Source organism: Corvus hawaiiensis, chromosome 18, assembly GCF_020740725.1.
Source record: "Corvus hawaiiensis isolate bCorHaw1 chromosome 18, bCorHaw1.pri.cur, whole genome shotgun sequence".
Taxonomy (NCBI): Eukaryota; Metazoa; Chordata; class Aves; order Passeriformes; family Corvidae; genus Corvus; species Corvus hawaiiensis.
Window position 1 is genome coordinate 13,545,347 of NC_063230.1, and position 23,428 is coordinate 13,568,774.

The following is a 23,428-nucleotide window of genomic DNA, read 5'->3' on the forward strand; positions in this document are numbered from 1 at the left end:
CCGCTGCCCCCCAGGGATGGACTCCCCGTGCCCGTGCCTCGCTGCCCCTCAGGGATGGACTCCCCGTGCCCCGCTGCCCCCCAGGGATGGACTCCCCGTGCCTCGCTGCCCCTCAGGGATGGACTCCCCGTGCCCCGCTGCCCCCCAGGGATGGACTCCCCGTGCCCGTGCCTCGCTGCCCCTCAGGGATGGACTCCCCGTGCCCCGCTGCCCCGCTGCCCCCCAGGGATGGACTCCCCGTGCCCCGCTGCCCCCCAGGGATGGACTCCCCGTGCCTCGCTGCCCCTCAGAGATGGACCCCCCGTGCCCCGCTGCCCCCCAGGGATGGACTCCCCGTGCCCGTGCCCCGCTGCCCCCCAGGGATGGACTCCCCGTGCCTCGCTGCCCCTCAGGGATGGACTCCCCGTGCCCCGCTGCCCCTCAGGGATGGACTCCCCGTGCCCCGCTGCCCCCCAGGGATGGGCTCCCCGTGCCTCGCTGCCCCCCAGGGATGGGCTCCCCGTGCCCGTGCCTCGCTGCCCTTCAGGGATGGACTCCCCGTGCCCCGCTGCCCCCCAGGGATGGGCTCTCCGTGCCCGTGCCTCGCTGCCCCTCAGGGATGGACTCCCCGTGCCTCGCTGCCCCCCAGGGATGGACTCCCCGTGCCCCGCTGCCCCCCAGGGATGGACCCCCCGTCCCCCCCTCATGTCCGCCCCCCGTGCCCGGGGCCCGCAGCATCCGCGGCCCCACAGCGCCCTCGGGCGGGCGCACGGCAGCGCTGCAGCGCCGCGGTCCCGCCGAGCCCTCCCGGCCCCACAGGCCGCAGCAGCGCTGCCCAAGAGCTCCGGCCGGCAACGCGCTCCTCGGCAAAGCCACAAAAAACACCCGCCGAGGCCTGTGCTAACAGCGGTATGCCCGCGTTTTATTTGTGTTCACTCGTCCAGCTGCAATTAGCACCGTAATGTCATTAAAGCCTCTCACAGGGAGGGTATTGCTGCTGTACGCCCTGCTGTCCCAGAGGCTCTGCCCCACTCCCGGCTCCATCGCCGCTGGCCGAGGCTGTGAGTGTGAGCTGCTGTTTGCCAGTGCATACATTCGGATTCAAGGCCAGAGAGAGTTTACAGCTGCAGTTGAAGAATCACTCTCAGTGGGGATTTGTGCCACAGAGATAACCCAGGAGTGGCCACAAGGAGGGACTTGGCTGTCATACCTGCAAGACACACTTTAGGCATGTAGGGGAGTTCAGCCCATGGACCAAAGTGCCGCCTTTCCTCGCTGTGACCCAGGCTGTAGCACGGCTGCTTCCATGGTGAGGCAGCCTAGGCTCACTGCAGGACTGGGACATGGGCAGTAAGGAATGCACTGGCCCAGGACGAGTCTGGTTTAGGTCCTGTGCTAAGAGGACCAGTAAGAGCAATGGAGGTGTAAGAGAAAAGTATTGCTTAGCCCACTAGGAAGTCACAGGGCTGTCCTGGACAAAGATGTCCAGACCCCAAGAGTACCCATGTCACACCCAGGGAAACAAGTCCTCTGCTGCAAGACAGCAGAGATTCCCCACCTCTCTTGCCAGATGCTCCAGCACTGGCCCCTTTGCTTTCCCAAGCTCCTGGCTGGAAGTGGGCAAGGCAGGTGTGGTAGACAACTACTGACTAGTAATCTTCCAAAAATATTCCTGGGCTTTGGGCTTCCTTCCCACTGAAGTGTGACCCAAGGCCACCCACCCCCAGTAACATCCAGCCCCAGGTCACTCAACACACCATTTCAGAAATATGCAATACTTTAATCAAACCCTACTTAAGGCCACTGTTACTTTCATGATTGCACATATTCCTCCCTCTCAAAAGCAAAAATATCTTCAGTAACACTCAAGGACAGGGTCAAGCTTCCCCCTTCCCATAGTCAGGCAGTGTGACCAGAGCCACTGATGGCCAATGTGCCAATGGTCACGGCCCGAAGAGCTGGTCCTGGATGGCTGAGCAGGCAGCGGGGACAACTGCCAGGAGCTGAGTGACAGCTCAGATGTACCACCGAGGTTTTGCCAAGGCTCATCTCACGCAGTCACCTACAGCCAGGAGAGATTAAGTAACAGGGCTGTGAGCTGGAATCACTGTGGAGCACAAGGTCATGGCACAGAACTGGGGCTTTAAAAGTCACCACTACTCTCCAACACATGCAAAGGCTGGAGCAGCCCCAGGCAGGCTCCAGGTACTGTGGGAAGCGACATCACTGAAGTGACAGCACCCAGAAATGATTTGCAGTGTAGTCCAGTTACATCAAGTGGCAATAAAACTGTAAGTGGCTCCAGGACAGCGTGCCCCATTTGGTGAGATGAACAGTGGCTTTTAAAAAGATCACTAAATCCCATCAGCGCTACCTATACAAACCTCATTTATTTTAAAGGCTCCCATTAAAGTGCCTTTTATCCCTAGCAATAGGCAGTTTTAAATTGCAAATAACTTCTCAGATCAGTCAGCAACCATCTTCATTCCACCGGAGAGAGGGGCCTGGCTGGCCCCTGGGGACAAGGGTTCTTGAACGCTGTGCTGAGTGTCTGGACGGGGTCTCTGGATGAGCGGGAATGCTGAGCAGCAGGATTATCCCGTGGCTTTGCCGTGCTGTGCAGGACTCCGCTGAGCTGTCCAGGACTTCACCTTCCAGAGAGCTCTGGGGATCCGAAGCAGGTGTCACCTGCAGCGTGGCCGTGTCCCTGCGGGCAGCGTGGCAGGGCGGGCGGCTCAGGCCTCGGCATCGTCCTGGCTCAGGGCGTCGGCGTCGTGCAGGAGCGGCGTGGTCTCGGAGGAGGGGGGACGTTTGCTCTGCGTGGAGGGGGGACAGGGGCTCTTCTCAGCAGCGCCTCTCTGCAGAGGAGGGACAGAGGTCACAGCATGGTCACAGCCGGCGGTGCCACCGCATCCCCACCCGGGGCACGTGCACCCCGAGCCTCTTGGACTTTCAGTGGCCAAGGACCCTTTTCTTAAAGTGAAGATTTTTGTACCTCTTTGTACCTCCTGCCCTACCAAAATGAGGTTATTTCCATTCCTGCCCACCAGCACCTGTAACACCACCCCAACACCCAGCCTGAAGAGCTGTGGGATGAAGTCAGTGCGCTGCACAGCATCCAAGGTGGAAGGGAGATGGACAGTCTGCTGAGGGACAGAGGAGCTTGGGGGCCCCCAGGCACCAGCTGCAGCAGGCACAGGCAGCACTCATGCCTAGGATAATGGGAGGTGCAGCCTCTGCGGAAGGGGAAGGGTGGAAGCTGGTGCCTTCTGGCACCAAGACGGCTCCTCCTCCTCATAACCCTTAACACACCTACAAAACAGGTTCACCACTCTCAAAGTTGAGCAGGAGCCAGATACGCCTTTAAACAGACCACGTGGGCCCTGACCCTGAATCATGCCAGAACCCCAGCAGGAAGCAGCAGGTGACCAGAGTGGGCCAATTCCTGCTGCTGGGGACAGAGACACCAACCTGCCCCTCACCCAGAGACTTTTGCTTGCTGGGGATGTGGGTTGGGGTGTTGTGGAGGGACTGTGAGGCTTGTCTAACTCTTTGACTATTGGCCACTGCTGCTCCAGTGTGGGCACCAGTGATACCACCAGGAACACCTGGAGACTCTTTGGGCATGGTGCTATTTGGTTGAAGTTTGGACTTGAGGATCTTGGAGGAATTTTCAACCTTAATGAGTCTATGATTCTAGAAGTGCCTACAGACCTCAGGTGAGGGGATACAGTCAGGGCAAAAAAGATGGTTAATATTCAAGGACCACCTCCTCCAAATTCAAGAATAGTCCACCCTAACAAGCATCCCAAGCCAGGAAAAAATGCCAGCAGGGCAACGTGGATGAACCAGGAGCTCCTGACCAACCACAAATGCAGAAAGGAAACATCTGGAAGGTGGGAGCAGGGACAGGTAACCTGGCAGGAATATAGGGACACTCTCCCAGCATGCAGGGATGAAGATAGGAAAGCCAAAACCCAGCTGGAACTGAATCTAGCCAAGGATGTCAGAGACAAGAAAGGCTTCTCAAGTACCCAGGTGACAAAAGAAAGAGGAGGGAACCATACAGGCCTGGGGCTGAATGAGGCAGGGGACCCCCAAAATGGAAGAAAGTCCAGAGCAAGGAAGATGCATCCTTGGTGGAAGAGGATGAGGTCAGAGAATACTTAAGGAACCCAGGCATACACAAATCCATAAACCCTGATGGGATGAATGGGCTCATGTCACAGCAAGGCCATTCCCTGTTGTCTTTGAACAGGCCTGGCAGTGGGGAGAGGGGCCCTAAGAGGGAAGGAAAGCAAATATCACTTCTGTCTTGAAAAAGATCAAGAAGGAAGCCCTCAGGAGCTACAGGCCAGTCAGCCTCCCTTCATCTTGGAGAAAGTGATGGAGCAGCTAATTCTAGGAACCATTTCCAGGCATGTGAAGGACAATTAAATTATCAAGTGTAGTCACTGGGCTTCACCAAGGGGAAATTGTGCTTGACCATCTATGATGAAAGGACTGGCTCGGTAGATGAGGGGAGAACAGTGGATATTGTCTACCTGGACTCCAGGCTTTTGACACCATCTCCCATGAAAACCTTATAGGGAAGCTGATGAAGTAGGGACTGGATGAGCAGGCAGTGAGTTGGACTGAAAACTGGCTGAACAGCAGGCCCAGAGTTGAGTTGGAGGCCAGTAACCATCAGTGTACACCAGGGGTCAATATTGGGTCCAGTCCTGTGTAACATCTTTATTAACGATCGGCAAAAACTGAGGGAGTGGCTGGTACACCAGAGGGACCTCAGCATGCTGAGAAACGGACTGGAAGGACCCTCACGAGGTTCTACAAGAGGATGTACAAGGTCTTTCACTTGGGATGAACAACCCCACACAGCAGGACACCCTAAAGGGCACCCAGCTCTGCAGCAGTTTGGCAGAAAAGGACCTGAGGACCTCAGGGACACCGAGCTGAAGGTGAGCCAGCAGCGTGGCCGGGTAGCAAAGGCAGCCAACTCTGTCCTGGGCTGCACTGGGAGTGTTGCCAGCAGGTCTTGGAGTGATCCTTCCCCTCTCCTCATCACTGGTGAGGCCATACAGGGAGTACTGTGTTCAGTTCTGGGATTCCCAGGACAAGAGAGATGGAACTACTGGGAAGAGTGATTTTGGGACTGGACTGTCTCTTGTGTGAGCAAAGGGACTGTTCAGCCTGGAGAAGAGAAGGCTCAGGGGGATCTTACCACTGTAAACAAGTTTCTGAAGAGAGGGTGTAAGTGCAGAGCCAGGCTCTTCTTGGTGGTGTCCAGGGCCAGAACAAGAGCCAAGGGGTACTTAAACACAGGGGATTCCATCTGGACATTAAGAAATACTTTTTTTTTTTCCTTTTTTTTTTTACTGTGAAAACTGTAAAAATGGGAACAGGTTGCCCTGAGGAATCTCCATCCCTGAAGATATTAAGAGACATCTGGACATGGTGCTGAGCTAGGTGACTCTGCTTGAGCAGAGGGATTGGGATAGATGAGCTCCAGAGGTCCCCTCAACCTCAACGACTCAGTGATTTTGTGTTCCTGTAATACAAACCCAGATATTTTATACATCAGAAATTCCCTCCTAAAAGCCTCTCTGTTGAGGCTCCCTGCATGCAGGGGAGGGGTGACACCCACCAGGAGACTACCTCTGTTACCCCACAAGTTTTTACCCATTCAAAAAACTTACCTCTGGATCTCAAACACTCAGAGATGGGGAGAAAATAGGCAAGAAAAGTATCTCCTCACACCAATCTTACTTTTCCCCTGACCCCTGCTGACATTATTAGGGCTGCAGATCAGGTACACCAGAGAAACAATAAGAGCATGTACCTGCAACCTGGTTAAGTGCCAGTACTAAGACATCTGAATTGCCCCAAATAAAGCCAGGAGACACCACCATTCCATCAAAACTTGCCAGGACGGTGTGTCTGGGAGATGTGCACAGCAAACGTTTCATTTGATTCGTTTTAAGTGAAGTTTAATCAAATCAGGATGAGACAAAAGCGTGTTACCTTGACTGGGTACCCACCTACATTCTGGCTTCCTGCAACACCGTCCCCTTAACCGGAGGCACGTTTGTGGCAGAGCTGGCCTGGTTTGCCTTATTACTGTCTGAGCTCTTTTTATTGCTACTCCAAAATAAAGAGCATTTTTCCTAGAAGACAATCAGTCTAGTTTATGGTGCACTTGGACATGAATTTCAGGAGGGTTCCAATTTTCAGAGGAGATTTGAAAAAAATCACTGTTTAACTAGAATCTAGTTATTAATGAAGATTTCAAAATTTAGGTTAAACTAAGTCCTATTTAAGATTTTGTTCAGTGTCAAGCCAGTTTTAAAATGGTCTGTTTGCCTTTCAAAATTGCCACCACACAGGCTGTAGGCCACAAGGGCAGAGAGCTACAATGTCTGGGGGTGTTCTACCCCCGTCCAGATTATGCATTTTCTAGAGCTGCAAGTCCAACAGATGCATTTCAAACTGGCTCCACTAGAAACTAGACTAAGATTTAAGTGTTTCACAGCACCGCATCTGCACTGGCTTCAGAGCACACTGCTCCCTCCAGAAGCCAGAGGCACACAAGACACCAGAGGGAGGAGCTGGGTGCAGGGAGACCTTCATGCTGGCAGACACGTGAAGGTGTGGACAATGTCCCCGCTCAGTGTCCCCCGACATCGCCTGTGACTTCGGGAGGCAGAACTGTGCGTGATTAAACAATCAGAGCTAGATCAGCAACACTTCAATCAAATGAGGAACACACCTTGGCTGCAAATTGCTGTCAACCGGTTTACAAGCTCTTATCTACTCATTAGGAGGAGACGCTCATCTGTCGTTGTACAGCTTTCTTAGAGATTGGTAAGGTCATTGAAGCTTTTTAATCACTTTCCAGATAGTCAGGCACTTCCTGACATTGAGTTTTAGTTTAACACTTTGTGACTCTTTTGGCTGAGCACAGAAGTACAGCTGGCTTATGCCTGGGTTTGGGATATTTCACAAGCAGATATTCAGTTGGCTTGAATGAGTTTAAAATCCAGCTTTTCTCCCTGGCCCTTTCTAGCATGGTTAAATCTCTTTGATACCAGGAATTAAGACTTGCACAAAGCAGGGTGAGGAAATGCCATCTCAGAGCTGCATAAGGTGTTAGAAACGGCTGCCCAGCCCTTTCTCAGAGCTCCTGGGGTCATGCAGCAGACTGGAGCCTGTCTGCCAGCAACCACTCACATATGCTGAAGTGCGGCAGCTCATCCCAGGGCCATCCTGGGAGCACAGTAAGGGTTTGGTGGTGAGCTCTGGGCTCCATTCTAGGCCCTAGCATCACTCCCACCCTGCAGGGAAGTGTGTGGAAGAACAAGGGGATTTGGGATCATATGTTTAAGTCACTTAAGTAATTGTACACTTGCTTAAAATCCAATTACATGATACTCCGAGAACCTTGGCAATAATTTAAGGTGGGTTTGCATCGGTGTTTGAGGAAGGGCAGTAACCAGCTGAGCAAAGGCAGCCCCTCACACAGGCCTCCCCTTCATCTGCTCTCATCCCAAGCACTGCCTTTAATCCCACAAGTAGCCTCTTCACCTCTGCAGCCTTAGAGCCAGCCTAAACCACCTGACTGTAGTGCAAAGCTAAATCAGCTTCCTTTGATACGGGTTTAGGGTAGGGAGTTACATCTCTACTTCGAGAACTAAAGCTTGTAGAGAGCTTAGTGTTATCAGATCGATGTGGAGCCAGAGCCACAGATCTCCACCGAGTGTTTTGGCTGTTTTATATTCAGTCCTGACAGCTCAGCTCAGCCTCACCACACTGCCTGCCCCACAGCCCAGCTGCCAGCTCCCAGCAGCCTTCAAAGGTCTTCACTTCTCAGGAAGCCCAGATCCACAAAGGCTCTGAGGGTTTCACTTCCAGAGCTCTTTGGAGCAGTTTGCACAGAAACCAAGTGCGTTTCACGGAAATGCAGAATCCGTGCTGGGCTGAGAGCAGCCACAGTGGCTGTGTCCCCTCTGCAAGAACACAGCAACTGCAGTTCACTTAACACGCTGTGTTCAGACAGCTCCATCCTCTGGAGAAGGCTCTGTTCTGACTGGAAAACTGCTGGAACCCTACAGAGGCAGATCTGTGCAACGGCACAGATCTTCTGCTGCCTTCTATGGAGGCTGGGTTGATAAACTAGGCTTGTTTCTTTGTTAGCTGGGTGAGCTGAGAAATACCTCCTCCTCCAGGAAGCCACTTCCATCCTGTGCGCCAAGAAAGCCAGAAATGCTTCATGTTATCTATTTGCAGCCTAATTTCTAGATGGCTAAGGAAGTCCTGCTGCTCTCTGCTGGCACCTGGCACCATTAGGAGATTGTTGGTGGCATCAGCCAATGTTTCCTCAGACATGTTAGATTGTCAGCCCGACCTACACCGTCTGATTGAGTCTGATTTGACTCGCAGCATTTCCCATGGGGCAGCTGCAGATTCTTACCTTACTCATTGCCATGAGCACAGCTGCTGAGATAATGAGTGGGACACTCAGCCCAAGGAAGATGTACTGCACGTAGTCCAGCACCGACGGGAGCAGCACCAGGTTGTTGTAAAACTGCTTTAGGACTGAGCCTTCGATGGATCCACTCTGCTCAAAAAAGCAGAGCTGTCAGTGGCATTTCCCTCCCATCCAGGGCTGAGACAGACCAGCAAATGATTCCTCTCCCACCACCTCCCAGCATAAATTAGGGAATTTATGCAAGATTCAGTCAGGCTAGAAGCTTTTACTAAATAGCTGGAGTCAGCTGGACATGCACCCACAGCTGGAGGCTGCACTCCCTGGCCCACATGAGGACAGGGATGCTGGCAGCTCTGTCCAGGGCCCTATTTAACCCCACATCTAGGGCAGAGCCAGAGATTTACCAAGTATAGTGCAGGGTTTGTTCAGCTCAGAGGGATTAATGGCACAGCCATTATTCAAGTATTGAAAAGCCTTCTGTTGGTGCTTAATTAGTCTGTCTGGCTTAAAGCTTTATCCAAAGTGGAGTTTCCCCAGCACTGGGCGATGGGGAAGCAGGAGAGGCTCTGCAGAATCAGGCCAAGGAAGGCAGCTCACCTCTGCAAACCACAGCAGCGGCAGGACCACGGGCTTAATCTTCCCTGTTTGACTGGGGGGAAGAAAATCAAAAAAGAAACATACACTTAGGTTTATGGTTGATCAGGTCACAATTAACACCATAATTCTTCCTTAAGGGGACATGTCTGACAGACTGACAGTGGCCAGGAAACCAGCATAAGGAGGTGGCAATCCCTGCTGGTCCAGTGAGCTGCTCCCACCTTGGGGGACCAGGTCCAACCTGTGCTTTTCATGCAAGAGCAGAGCTTATGCTTCCATGGGGGCTTAACTGCCAGGGGACAGCAATAAGTACCATCCCACACCTGGGCTCCAGGGAGATGAAACTCAGTGAACCAGAATGCTAAAGTTCATCTCTCAGTCACCTGGATGGCACCGTGGGGTGGTGCAGCCAAGTTGGCACCCTGGGGGCAGTCTGCAGGTGTTTGCCCCACAGCCAAAGCAGCGAGAGCACACTCCCACCCTTGTTGGTATTTAACATCTGGCACCACACAGTTTGGTTACAGGGACCTCCTGTTTGCTTTCATACAACTGGAAGTGTCTTTTTGGACACAAGCTTCACTCTCCACCCTGCAGGCAGAGTGTGTTTTGCCTCTCCATGCTGCAGGTAACTGCTGAGGATGCAGCACAGTGGAGGTGAACAGTTCCTGCCTCACCAGGAGGAACAGTGCATCCCTCGGCTGTCCAGTCAGGGACAGGGACACTGCCCGAGCCGAGCAAACAGGCAGCCACTCTCTGCACTGCTAGAGGATGGAACTTGTGGTCACTGGAATGGCTGATGTTTCAGCAGAAGCCAGCTGGCTCCAGCAATAGGACAACTGGTCATGGTAAAGCTGCTTCATCTTTGGGGAGAGTAAACTCTGCAGCAACCTCAGCATCAGCAGAACTCCCTGCTCAGGGAAGGCAGATGGACGTTTCTAGAAGGTGACCACTTACATTATACCAGACACACGCTTTATGTACAGGTTCAGCTGGAGCTTGATGGAGCAGTTCATGGGGATGCCCGTCATCTGCACAGGGAGAGACCGATTCATCAGTAACCTCAAGTGACTTTGTAGGGACCAACAGACTCTGATCAGCAACACCCCAAGACCACGAAAACATCACACTTCAAAGCTGATCTTGTTGACACCCATTAAGACATTGGTTTCTCATGAGTCTGCAGTGTTGCAACACATTTTTACAAGCAGAGAATTGTTGTTGGACTGTCACTGTTTGTAGTCAGCAGACTGCAGCCAGATAAAAATATAATTAACTGTACTGCTATCAGTAGAAGTTTAATACTGAAATAAACTTAATTAGATTTTCATAACCGCGATAAGAAAAGCAGTCAGAACCCAATTCTATATAAGATATGCAGTTTACCTTACCTCAAGAGGGAAATGGGTTTTTTGCTGGAGCAAACATCACTGAGTATTTGGAAAAACTAACCATGCACAACACAGGCTGCGGGTGGAAAATGCCGAAGTCCCCTTCCCATCAGCAGCTGGGACAATGATGCCTCAGGACACCCCAAATAATCCCCTCTGGAGCGGTGACTTCACCCTCACACTGTAGGTACGTGAGGGATGCAACACAGCAGCAGCCCAGTGCAAAAGCGGTCAGTTCCAGATGGGCAGGTTGAGAGAGTGGAAGAAGCCAGCCCAAAAATGGAGGCACCAGCCTGAGCCACAGCGTGGTCTGCACACTTTGCCAGCCAGTTCTCATGGCAATGTACATTTGCAGATTTGGGGCAAAGCTGGTCTGCTGCCAGATACACCTCCTGGTGTTATAGGCCTGAGTCAGTGGAAAGAACTTCACTGTGCTTATCGAAACAGTTATGTTTATAATTAGTTCTGCAATTCGCTAGAAGCCAGGCTAATTATTCAATTAGTTTATGGCTTTGATATTTTTATCTGCACATGTCCTTGCCAGTCTTTGCACTATGGAACCTGCTCAAATCAGTGCCACGAGAGCAGAGTGGTGCCACTGCTCGGCTGATGGCAGGGTCCCCCCCCATCCTGGGCTGGTCCCTGGGGTGAAGAGAGGACCCTGGTGGGCTCACTCACAGGGTGCACATCGAGGAAAAGCCCGTGCTGCTCCTTGCTGGGGTGCAGGCCTTCGACTGCGCTCACCAGGGATGGGTCGGCGTTGTAGAAGTGAGGGTGGGAAATGAACATCGGTGCATCTGCATGAGATTGAAGACATCATAAAACTCCTCCACACCTACCTAAGAACTTTTCTTGATGTTTCTATGGACTTGCAGTATTTGTTCTGAACAGGCTTTTATATTTTCTCCTCCCAACCCTTCCCTCCCCGCTGGTCATTCCATTACTCCGGGAGGGTTGAGGACCAGCCACCACACAACGCCGTGGTAACTCACTGTTCCCAGACACGAGTTAGGACACCCAGCCTGGACTGTCATTCCTGTGTGACGCATGCTCAATGTAAAAGTCAACATTTAATTTAGCAGTTGCACGGGCTGCCTCTTCCTTGCTCCCCTGCCTGCTCCCACCACCAGCCCAGGGGATGTAATGCTCTCACTGTATCCTCGGGCACTCCCACAAATGCCAGGCTGTCATAGGGCTGGGGACTGAAGGAACTGTGGGCACAAGGGCTTTCCCTCATTGCTGAGAGGCCTGAGGGAGTGCACGCAGAGCCCAGCAGCACTTTTCAGCATCCCAGCGGACACCAGAGCTGATTTTCCAGACAGCCAAGCTTGTATTGCATCTCGAATTTAACATTTGTCCATTAAAGGAGAGGCAGGGGGGAAAGGACTCACTGAGTCTACAGGTGCTGACGTTCTGGATGCCAGACTGCATGCAGGGGCAGAAGCCCTCGTTGGGTGGATAATCTGTGCCGTTGGCAAAGAGGGTTTTCGGTGCCACGAACCGATAGGTGGGCACACCCTTGAACTTCCCAGACTGCTCATACACCAGTGTCATGGATCTGGAAGGGTTTCAATGGAGAAGGAACAGGATTAGTCAACAGGTCTCCAGCCCAGGACTGGGTTTTTATCTTGCCTGGATAAGATGCAGTTGCAATGTAACTTAGACTTTGAGATCAAGATAAACCCTCAGAGCAGTGCTTTGGATGGGGAATGAATATTTACGCCTTTTGCTTTCCATATTTTAAGCACATCTACAGGGTTGGTCAGGAGAAGTTATGGAGAGAAACCACAGGATTATGTCTGTTTGCTATATCCAGGTGAGATTTGTTTAAAGGCATGTAGTAATCCCCAGGGCTGCTCTCCAAGAGATAATATCCACTTTATGCAAGCCTTGGCTCCAAGGTGCTCCGTTACAGGGCACAGACACTGGATAAACCTCTTTCACAGGCCAACTCTGGCAACAGGCTGCCAGGGGAGTGGAAAATTTCTCTACGTGACACAGCAAGATTTTTTTTCTTGCTACAAGAGGCTATTGATGTTGTGCTGCAATATTGCTACCAGTTGGCCAGGATCAATGCAAGTTTCCAGGACAAAGGTTTGCTCCCTTCACACTTGAGTGAGGCTTGCAGGGATCAGAGAATCACAGAATGAGTAAGTGGGTCACAGAGGGCATCCAGGACAGCTTGGGCAGGCCAAGGGGATGCTCATTCCTACAGAGGCCTTCTGATGCTCTGGGATGGGGGGGGGGTTCAGGGCATGTTCAGCAGTTACGTATGTGCCTCTTGGCTCTGCTCACCTTCCAGCAAGGAGGCAGAGGTTGCTGTAACACATCAGCAGCATAAAACCTGGGTAGCTGCATCTCAGCATCAGCTGCACTTCATGTGCACAGAGCACAGGAGATGGGCCCTGCCTGTTGTGCAGCAAGGCAGGAATGCTCTCAGCCTACCAAGTGATGTTTGTGACTCTGGGTGAACAGAGGCCGAGGCAGAGGTCTGGGGAGAAGACACAGCACTGTCTGAGAAGCTAAGCCATTTCCCCACAGTTCTGTGTGGCAGGAACCTCCTGTACCAACAAGAAACCAAGCTTGGTTTCCTCCACTTCACTAGAAGCATGCTCCATTCCAGAGATTTCTGTGGTTTTACAGGAACAGGTTATGTGTGTTTTAGACTCGGTTACAGGTAAACTTCCGTGTAAATTCCTGGCTCCGGGTCATTCTGGCACTTGCTGATGCCCCTTGTGCAGAGGAATCCCTGTGCTATTGCTCAGCTCAGCTGTCTGTTTTTTCACTGAAGAGGTCATTCTGTTTTGCAGCACTATCTACAAAGCCTGAATTATCATTATCTTCCCCAAGCTAGGGACAGGGGTTTTGTGCCTGCTTCCCCTCCTTCCAGCCTCAGGCATAGGTACTTTAACCCCTGTGTGATCAGCTGAGGTCAGGGTGTCTTATACAAGCAGGAGCAAAAAAGAAAGGAAAAAAAAAAAAAAAAAAAAAAAAAAAAAAAAAAAAAAAGTAGAAAGAGCCTGGAAATGGTGGCAAGAGTTTCCCCCCCAGCATAATTTCTCCAAGAGTTTAGTCAGCTGAAAGAGTTCTGCAAACAGTTACAGTTGCATTTCCCTCTGACAACCCTTACTTCTCCTTCTCACTGCCCACATCTTATCTATGTAAGATAACCACATCTGGTTATCTTGTACTGATTCACCTCGGGCAAGTTGGACTTCTCCAGTGATATGGAAGGTATTTATGGACACCACAAGATGCTGATCATCAGACAACTACGCTGTTTGTAAAGCTCAGATACCACAACCCCAGTATGTGAGGCACCCCTAGAGCAGCTGAACTTTAACTACATAAACAAATAAACAAAACTTTAACTACAGAAACAAATCCTGAGCCCTCTGTGTCACTGCACGGGAGCTCTGCGTGTGCAGGATGGGTGCAGCATGTCCTGCCACCTGCATGGGGACAGGCTGGTGGCTGTGGCCTCACCTGCAGGCATCAGGGCTGTAGAACTCCAGGGAGGTCGGGGACATGAACGGTGGCCACATCTCCCCTGCTGTCCCATTGATCATGTTGCACTGGCTGCTCCGCCAGTAGTTCACCTGCGGGACAGGTGTAGAGAGAAGAACTCAGAAGGACGAGCTTGCTGCAGTCAGCTTTCACCCCTGCATGGAATATCCACCACCCCACACTGCTTCCACAGCAGCTTGGGATAGCAGCATCAAAGATCTTTCCCATCTTAAGCGTATTTTCCATGATTCTGAGAGTCAAACATCCACCCAACTAATAGACAAGATCCACCTGTCCCCAGGGACTGATCTCTAGATCCAGCTGATTTTAGTTAGGAGCAGAATTCCACAAGGGAAGAGTAAAGCATCCTTTAACAAGAGTATTTAACACCTTCAACACAGGCCACAGGAGCCTGAGACTTCAGCCCTTAGAGCAACCAGCTCCAACAGCACTGCAAGGGAGTCCAAGTGAAACCCATGAGGAGATGAATTTAATGCTTCCTGACAAGCCCCTTGCCACATGGCCACCTCCTGGCAACTTGCTAGAACAGAAGTTGCAGCACTTGAAGTCCTGTAGAAACTTGTTTTCAAACCTGACCCACGCACAACAGCGCCCAGAGCTTTCAGTTTACGCTGCTTTAAGTCAGGCATTGCCCCATTATTAAAGGTTTGCTGCCAGGCACTCACCTTCTTTAGCCCATTCCATGAATCAATCATATGAACTTGACTGATGTCGTTCATGCCTGTGTTTACTGTGAACAGTCCTGAATTGGAGTTGTTAAACTGCAGAGAGAAGGAATGACTTTTTAATCCACCACACACAGCAAGGCTGCAGCACGTTACTGACTCTGGGTGCTCCATCAGCTCTAGGGGTGCCTCACATACCATCAGCTACTCAACTTCTACTTAGCTGGGTGCCTGAGCCATCCCCAAGAACAATATTGCTGTGATTTTAGCATTCCCCACCAACCACTTTACTTACATCTACAAATAATCCAAACTTCCCCTTGAAAGGGATCAGGCCAGGAACAAGCATATTTATTGTGTCTATAAGGGGGTCTTCATACCCCCACATGATCTCCCCCACTGTCCGGTTCATGAACGCCTCCTGTTTCAGGCCAGCCAGGGCTCCACTCAGTAAAATCTTCAAAACATTTGGCAGTTTTTCCATCATCACAGCTGCTCCCTGGGAAAGAAAACAAAACCTCTGGGATAAGAGCCCCATCTTAACCGAAGAGGAAGCATTCTTGGTGCTGAGCAAAATCATTCTGCTGCTCCCATCTATAGCCCCAGAGGAATCCTCTGGACAGACTGAGGCTCTTCATTTATTCCCAGTTTGGGAAGAAAGCAGTTGAAGGCTCACAGGCTTGATTTCCCCACAGGATGCTCAGGTAAGGTTGCAGATTCAAGCTCAGCTGCTTTGCCAGCCCTTTGGCACATTCTGGTTTTGGAACAGTAGCAGCCCAACACAACAACCAACACTCAGAACAGAGATAATTGCATTTTATGAGTTTAACTACCTCATTGTTTGATAAGCCTTAAAACCCACGAGAAAGTGATTCAGTAATCCAGTGATTCAGTGCTGGGCTTCACCACCCTCCCTGCAAGCTCAGAAGGTGGAGCCCATCCAGACAACAAGCACTCACCAACATCAAAATGTTTGGCACAACAACATACTCGTCTTCGGTGCCGTTGGACAAGTCTGGCTGGAAGAAAAGGTTCCGGTTCTCCAGGTAGGAAACTGTGTCATTGTTGTGGAACGTGATATTTGTTTTATACCTGTACTCCCTGCAAAGAGATGGGAGATCATGGGAACCTTCCCCCAGGCAGAGCCCCTGCTGCCTGTGGAGCAAGGATGGCCTGCACAGGCCTGGGCTTGAAGGAGACCAAACCCCAGCGAGGAGCAACACGGCAGCTGGGGAGGCAGCGTGGGAACAGATATAAACCTCACATCCCAACCAGGGCAAGCATCTGGCAGGAGGAGAGGGCAGCCCACAAGAGAGGCATCCTGACAGGATGGATTCTTGCAGACACAAAGTGTTTCTTCCCAACTCAACACCCAAGAAATTCAAGACAAAAGCCCAAGTCTCCTCCATTGCTTCACCTACAGCCACTGCAAAGCCCAGCCACATCAGAGAGGTGCCCAGATACGCAGAGCCACAGAAACCCACGTGCCAAAACAACCTGCAAACAGGAGAGGACCAGCCAAGATGCCACATGTTCCACCAGTGAGCCCACATTGATTTGCTTCCAAGCTCCCTGATGGCTCCTGGGTTCAGGGCAGCCTGACCCTCCACACAACATCGTGGCCCTTCTGCTCCTCAGGGCTTCAGGCCATCCATGTCCTGCACACTGCCCAGTGCTGCTGGACCTCAGCCCACGCCACAGGGCAGCCCCAGTGTCACAGACACTGCAGCGCTCTGCAGCCGTGCGAGGCTGTCCCCAACATCACAAGCCTGTTACTGCTCCTGGAGGAACTGAAGCTCAACTCACCAGCAAAAACAAAGTCCTTCACTGTGGAGCCTCTGTTTTACAGCCCCCATTAGGACAGGGCACTAATCTTGCTCAGCAGGAACACAAGAACACTAATAAGCTTCAAACCTTTGTTTATTATTATTTAAAGTAAGGGAAGCTTTTCCCCAAGCCAGTGAGCGATACGATTCCAATCTACAGAACCCACATGGTGTGAGCTGCAATGCCAGAGGAAACAAGGGCATATACATACTGCAAGCCTCCCCTCCACACTGCTCAAACAGCTTTGGATTAACCAATAATCTTCCCACATGAGCTTGCTTAGGCTGCTGGTTTAACCTCACCACATTAGTGTAGGCACTGAGGTGTTGAAGATCGCTGTTAAATGGGAAGTTCACATGTTCAACTCAACACCAACTATCACTTGCTCTTTCAGGTGCTGAGAAACACCTGGGGCTTCAGCCACCATTCTCAGCCATGGCAGACAGACCCAGCCCTGCTGTGGCTCTGACCCAGTGTTAGTGCTCCATACTTGTTCTCCATACTGGTTCCCATGACCAGAGAGCTCACGTTAGGCACATTCTGGGTCTCACGTTAGATAAGGACTGACCCATGAAGTTTGATACTGAGGCGACTCCAGCTCAAGAGCTGGGCTCTTAAATGCACAACGAAGATAAAATAAGAGCACTCTGAAGACAGGGTCACCCACCACCACACCAACACCCCTCACACCCATGTTTGGACCACATCAGCCCAGGTCTGCCTGCCCAACAGGCCCCAGAAAAGGATTGAGCTCCACAACTCAATGGAGCACCCACCAATCTCACTGCCTCAGCAGCCAGAGGTCCTACGTGTGTCTTTAGCATGATCAGAGCAATCAGAGCACATTTGGGTCACTTTCAGTGCCACTGGGCTCCCACCGACCCTGCTGATGCAATGTCCTCCTGCCAGAGGAGCCAGCCAGCAGCCTGGCAGGCAGCACAGTGGTCAGGCTCATGCCAAGCTGGACCACAAGTGGTACCTGACCTGTACACGTAGGGTCCACGCTGGCTCAGCACCGGCTTCTCTCCCTGGAGGACCTGCTTGGGGTTCAGCACTTCGAAGAAATGCACTGACAAGTAGAAAGGAACAGGGATGTCTTTCCACATTTGGAAGGAGATGCTGCTGGGGTTGATCCTGACGTTCTGTAAGGAAAAAAAATAAGGAGACACAACTTTTGGGCTTTGTGGCTGCAGGTGAGCACAGCCACCCTCAGCTCAATGTAAGGCAGAGCCAAAGGTGGCAGTTACAAGAGAGGCTCTGCAGAGGATCCAGGTGTGTTTGGCAGACTGAGACCGAGCTAGATCTACAGGGAGAGCTCCCTTGCGTGCAGAAGCGGCAAGTTTATGCCACAGGATGGTTGCTGGCTTATTCATTCAGGTTTAACTTTTCAAACCCTACCCACAGGGTTTCCAAGTTTCTTTGATATGCTGGAGACTTGGCTCTGCATTAGACAAACCAGTACTGAATTATTCACTATTCTGCATGTTTTACTTGTCTGGCAGAAAAAACCCTGTCCCTAAGGCCTTTGCTCCTGGATTTGGCAGCTCCACACAGCTAAAACCAAGCAAGAAGTGGCACAGCTATCCTCATAACTGTTCGGGTACCAGCACGGAGAGCCCACTAGATTCCCAAAAAGAAGACGGAGAACTTGGATGGTAGCCCAACTGTGTCCCAACAGCACAGCACAGGACACCTCTGCCTCCTCTCAGCTGCCAGCCTGCCATTGACTCACAGCTGATCATGAGGCAGATCAAAGGCAAGGCACAACCCAACCATGTTCCCATATCACTGTCCTGCGTGCTGGGAAATGCCTGCAGGAGCTCAAAGACAACCTAAGTTCTCCTCAGTTCATGTCCTGGCATCTGGCCACCTCTGCCTCCACTCCCTCCCTGCCTCCAGGAGGCTGCAGTAGGGGCAAGAGCTTGTTCCCTCTTGAACATCTACTTTGGATGTGTTCCACCACAATCTTTTCTTCTGCAAGCACAAATCCTTGGCCCTGCTTAGGTAAGCTAGCCAGCTTATGGAAGTGGGGCTGATCCACCAACGGGAGGAGGGACATGGGCTTTATGCTGGTGCAGCTCAGCAGCCCCACAGCAGCTCCTGCTCTGGAGCAGCTCGATCTGACTGGGCACATATTGCTGACACAACGGGCTGAGGTGGAACTCTGCCAGAGGTTTCCCCACACCACCTCATCTTTCTTGAGGCATTTCATGGCAAGGCTGAGCTGCCCGTGAGCAGCAGGGCTCTGCAAGCCCCTCATCCAAGCCCTACCCTAAGCAGACATCTCCACAATGCTGTGTAGCCCATCTAACCTAGCAAACCCTTCCCGTTGCCACTTCCATGCACACATGTTGCTCTAATTTTGCCAGCATCAAGGATTTCATGGCAAAGAAGCAGTAATAGGACAAATTTTAATTTAGTCTGCTTTACAACCCTGATTCCAGAGTGTTGAATTGATTACAATCAAGAGCATTTCGTTTCCTTTACTTGCTTATTCTGTCTTGCACTCCTTTGATTACTTGTTGCATATGCATTTATTTTTATAACATGTACCCTGTCAGATGGAGTTGCATCCCAGCTCTCTGCTGCCTTTCCCAGCTCCCTCCCACCCGGGCACAGCAGCTCAAGGTACTCCACAGGTGCTGCTAAGATCCCCTATAATGGAGTAGCCTTGAAATTAAGCTACTTTTAAGTCAAAACAAACATGGTCATATGTCTGAAATAAAAACAGAGTATTTGTCAACTAGATGGGTTACAAAGGGTCACTGAGATGTTTGACCCCTCCTGACCAGGCTGATCTTTGTTCCTGAGGAACTGAAAGGATCTGGTTACAGTCCAGCGGCTCAAGACAGGGCCAGAAGAGCAGCAGCTCCACCACAGTGTCCAAATCCTGCTTCTCCAGGAGGGAGGCACCCTGCTCAGTAAAACTGAGAGATGAGGTTTTCCCCGCAGACTGGGAGGAGCTGGGTGTCAGTCAGATCTCACCCTCCACATCCTCTCACCACCCTCCTCCTCCTCACCCTGCTACACCAGCAAGGTCAGTGCTGCCGCTTGCTCCTGGCTCCTGCCGCCCAGGACAGCATCCGAGTGCTCCCAAGTGGAGCAGCCACGGGTAGCAGAGGGATGAGCTGATGCAGCCTCACTGTGTGCAAGCTCATACCTTGGGCAGGTCTGCAGCATTCCAGGTGCTTCCAGAAAAGAAATACCCCCAGGTTTTGCAGGGCCAACCCCACAGGCAGCCCAATGCAGATGGGGCAGGAGACAGGCTCCAAGCTTCCTGTGTCCTCTTGCTTTCCCTGCAGACTTCACACAAAGATATCCTTGAAACAAGCACCTCTCTATAACTAAGTGCTTTTCCATCAGGATACACCATCCTGACAGAGCTCAGGAAGCCAGAAAGGAAACCAGCCTTTACCTGCTCAACCCCAGCTCTTCAAGCTCCTCTTACCCACACTACTCTGAAACCCAGGAGTTTCAGTAAGGGCCTGAATATTCCTCATCACCCCTCAGCGCTCAGTTATCAGGCTTAATGTGAAATGGAAAAAATATGAGCTCAGGGCAATTTTGTGTTGTGTTAAAGATGTGGAGATCAAGGGTTTGAGGTGAAGGGAGGAGAAACAAGGGTTGGTCTTTTCCTCATCTTCTGTTCTCATTGCAAATTACTAGGACTTAGCTAATTAGGTTGAAAGAATCAGGATTAGCTAAAAAGAGGGCAGAAAGGTTTTTGCATGAAAAATGTCATTTCTGTTCTGCAGGGGCCCTTCAGCCTTTTATTTGCAGGTACCAGCTCCTGCTGTCGATAAAACTGAACAAATATTTTCTACTGTTTAATCTACAGGACTGTCTGGTTCTGCCCAGCCAGTAGTGCTTCTCGGGGGTATGTTTAAGTAGGTCATTTTCAGCAGAGACTTTGCGCCACATGCAACGCCAGCCATTGGCTGTGAGGTGTTTGTTTACCTCTTTCATCAGAGGCAAATTTTATGGGGTTGATCTGGGTAGGTGGAACCTTGGAGAAAGGCCAAGGCAGGGAGCACATCTGCTTTGGACAGGGAGAAAAAGGGTTGGGTAAATGTGGGGATGAGCTCAGCAGGATAACTGGTGTCCCAGCAGCAGGGACAGGTTCATAAAACTGTGCAGCAGTTACTGAACAGACCAACAACTCCATCCACAGCCCCACGTTTTGGAGACAAACCCTCTTCAGCCTCAGGACCTCTACTGTGGATAAAACAGATCTTCAGAGAAGCAGCTCTGCATGTTTTCAGTCTAGGAGAGAGGATAACTCAGAGGCTGCTCCATGCACGAGGCTCATTTGGAGCGCTCCTGCACATCATCTGCGCTGCTTCCAGTTGGGAAAGCACCTCACCAGAGCACACGTGAGCCCACTAGTCTGCTCATCTATTTATGAAAGGAGTACCTGGTGCTGCGGGTAGAAGGAGGTGAGGGGGAGGAAGGGTTGGTGCTCAGAGTGATGCTCTGCCAAGCGCTGCATCCCCAGCCAGTTCCCGGGATGCAAAGAGCCCTCGTTAACCAGGGGTGGTTAACCTGCTCACTTCGGGCAAATTTGCTGTCGCCAAGGGTGGAACACTCCAAGCCGGCATCTGCCCAGAGTAAGAGCCTGAGGCTGCTGGGAGCTGCAGCAGCTGCCACCTGCAGCGCTCGGCTCCCCGGACCGCACCGCACAAGCAAACGTGCCCGCGCACCAACCAGCCCCAGCCCGCAGCGCTCGGCTCCAGCCACCGACCGCACCACACGCGGGCTCCAGCGCACCCCGCTCCGCGCCGCCACCGAGCCCGCACCGGCTGCATCACCCCCCCGAGCCCCGCCACCGAGCCTGCACCGGCTGCATCACACCCCCGAGCCCCGCCACCGAGCCTGCACCGGCTGCATCACACCCCGAGCCCCGCCACCGAGCCTGCACCGGCTGCATCACACCCCGAGCCCCGCCACCGAGCCCGCACCGGCTGCATCACACCCCGAGCCCCGCCACCGAGCCTGCACCGGCTGCATCACCCCCCCGAGCCCCGCCACCGAGCCCGCACCGGCTGCATCACCCCCCCGAGCCCCGCCACCGAGCCCGCACCGGCTGCATCACACCCCGAGCCCTGCCACCGGCTGCATCACACCCCGAGCCCTGCCACCGGCTGCATCACAGCCCGAGCCCCGCCGCCGAGCCCGCACGGAGCCGAGCCCCCGCCGCGCCTCCGGCGCAGCCCCGAGCCCCGCTGACCTTGATGACCTGCTGCCTGATGATGACGGGCCCCAGGAGCAGCAGGCAGCCCCCCACGAGGGCGCAGGCCACCCCGGCCAGCCCCAGCCCCACAGACAGCCTGCGCCGGGCCACGGCCATGGCGCGACGGAGCCGGGAACGAACCGGAGCCGGCAGAGGCGCCGCGGCCGCCGCCGCCGCTTTATGGCCCCGCGGCCCGGCCCGGCCCGGCCCGGCCGAGAGGGCGGGGCCAAGCGGGGAACGGGCGGGGCCGATGTGGCAGACCACGCCCTCAGCCCGGTAGCCCACGGAGCGACGGGAAAGGGAAGCCGAGCGTGGTGAACGTGTGAACACGTGTGTCCGCACGGAAACGGGGAGATGGGTACAATATAGAGGGAAATAGCGTATATAAACAGATAAAATATCGTTCAGTCATAGAATTGTAGAATAATGGTTTTGGGTTGGAAGAGACCTTAAAACTCATCTCATTCCATGCCCCTGCCATGGGCAGGGACACCTTCCACTATGCCAGGTTGCTCCAAGCCCCGTCCAACCCGGCCTTGAACACTTCCAGGGATGGGGCAGCCACAGCTTCTCTGGGAAATCTGGTCCTGTGCCTCATCCTCACAGTACAGATTTTTTTTCCTGATATCTAATCGAAACCTACTTTTTTTTTCAGTTTGAAGCCGTTCCTCCTTGTTCTGTCACTACATGCTAGATTAAAAAAATTATATAAATGTGTTTGTATTCCTGTGTATATGTACATATATGTATATTCTTGCTGGAGGAGTAAATATCCATCACCTATTAACCTGCCTCTGTTTTTCCATTTAACCCAACTCTGCTTTACCAAAGAATTGGGTCTTTTGTCTGTCTTGTCTATCTGAATGCAGCCCTGAATAAAAGCCTCGTTGAGCAGAAAATTGAGTCCAGTTTATGACTCAGCGGGTGCGGGTGCGAGCTCGGTGGAGGGGCCGAGCCTGTTTTAAATCAATCATGCGCAACATCCCATTGTCCCAGCTGCAAGATGACCTGAGCTGGAATATCTGGAAACTGGACTGCTTCCACCTGCCTGCATGATGAGAGGAGACACAATCTCATGGCTGCCACCAGGCAGGGTCCAGCACAGCACAGGACCTGCCTCGCCGTGGCCTCCACCTCGGTGGAACATTTGCATTTCTGTCTTTACACTTAACTGTGTCTTTTTTTCCTTCCAAATCTTTAACCCTGATAGTTGCCTCTGTTTAACTACCAAATCAATTATCAATGTCTCTGTTCAATCCCAGCCAGACTCTGCTGTGGGATGAGCCTCCTCTCCCAGCAGCAATGCCTTCAGAACAGCACAAAGTAGGTGTTGTGTTTTCCTTTACTTTTTAAAACATTTTGTTACAAAGAAATGCTGTGAAAGGAATTTTTCTTCAAATTTCAGTAAATCCCTGTAAAATCCAGGAGATTCCCTGAGGCACTGTGGATCAATGTGACTGTGAGAAGATCTCTGGGAACAATATGTTCTGCCACCGTTAGAAAAACCTTAACGTTTACGAAATGCTTTGCTTTCCTCATCAAATTTTGCTGTTCTGTGGTTGATCCCACCCCAGCTGCTGTCTCCGCTCACGGGTGCTGCCTCTGAAGAATTGGCAGTGCCACTGTGAGCCTTGAGGTTCCTCAAACCCAGCAGAGTGACCTGCAGAGGTCACAGAACCATAGAATGTCCTGAGTTGGAAGGAACCCAGTAGGATTGAGTCAAAACCCT

At 52.1% G+C, this 23,428-nt stretch overlaps 1 protein-coding gene across 4 annotated transcripts; it reads right to left on the bottom strand.

The window, feature by feature from the left end:
• Positions 1 to 872: 872 nt before the first annotated feature.
• Positions 873 to 21,862, bottom strand: SCARB1 (scavenger receptor class B member 1). Of its 4 annotated transcripts, XM_048322868.1 has the most exons (14): positions 21,697 to 21,775; positions 20,884 to 21,067; positions 17,454 to 17,611; positions 15,602 to 15,743; positions 14,938 to 15,141; positions 14,643 to 14,738; positions 13,936 to 14,048; positions 11,841 to 12,007; positions 11,128 to 11,246; positions 10,016 to 10,089; positions 9,062 to 9,113; positions 8,447 to 8,593; positions 6,018 to 6,143; positions 2,694 to 2,837 (listed from the first exon to the last, which is right to left on the bottom strand). In XM_048322868.1, exons 2-13 carry the CDS (start codon positions 20,956 to 20,958, stop codon positions 6,018 to 6,020), a joined length of 1,473 nt encoding a protein of 490 aa, XP_048178825.1. In that variant the 5' UTR covers positions 20,959 to 21,067; positions 21,697 to 21,775; the 3' UTR covers positions 2,694 to 2,837. The 4 variants fall into 4 exon arrangements, with proteins under 4 accessions (XP_048178823.1, XP_048178825.1, XP_048178822.1 ...); XM_048322865.1 differs by lacking the exon at positions 20,884 to 21,067 and having other exon boundaries at positions 21,697 to 21,862; XM_048322866.1 differs by lacking the exons at positions 6,018 to 6,143; positions 20,884 to 21,067 and having other exon boundaries at positions 873 to 2,837; positions 21,697 to 21,861.
• Between the last annotated feature and the right edge of the window lie 1,566 nt (positions 21,863 to 23,428).

What these genes read in the sequence shown, in the direction of transcription:
- SCARB1 (XM_048322865.1), bottom strand. Translation starts at nt 21,816, where the DNA reads ATGGCCGTGGCCCGGCGCAGGCTGTCTGTGGGGCTGGGGCTGGCCGGG. An exon ending in CATGGAATGGGCTAAAGAAG is followed by an intron (nt 14,049 to 14,642) that starts GTGAGTGCCTGG and finishes CCTGTCCCGCAG; the next exon opens with GTGAACTACTGGCGGAGCAG. An exon ending in TGCTCATGGCAATGAGTAAG is followed by an intron (nt 6,144 to 8,446) that starts GTAAGAATCTGC and finishes ATTGTCTTCTAG; the next exon opens with GAAAAATGCTCTTTATTTTG.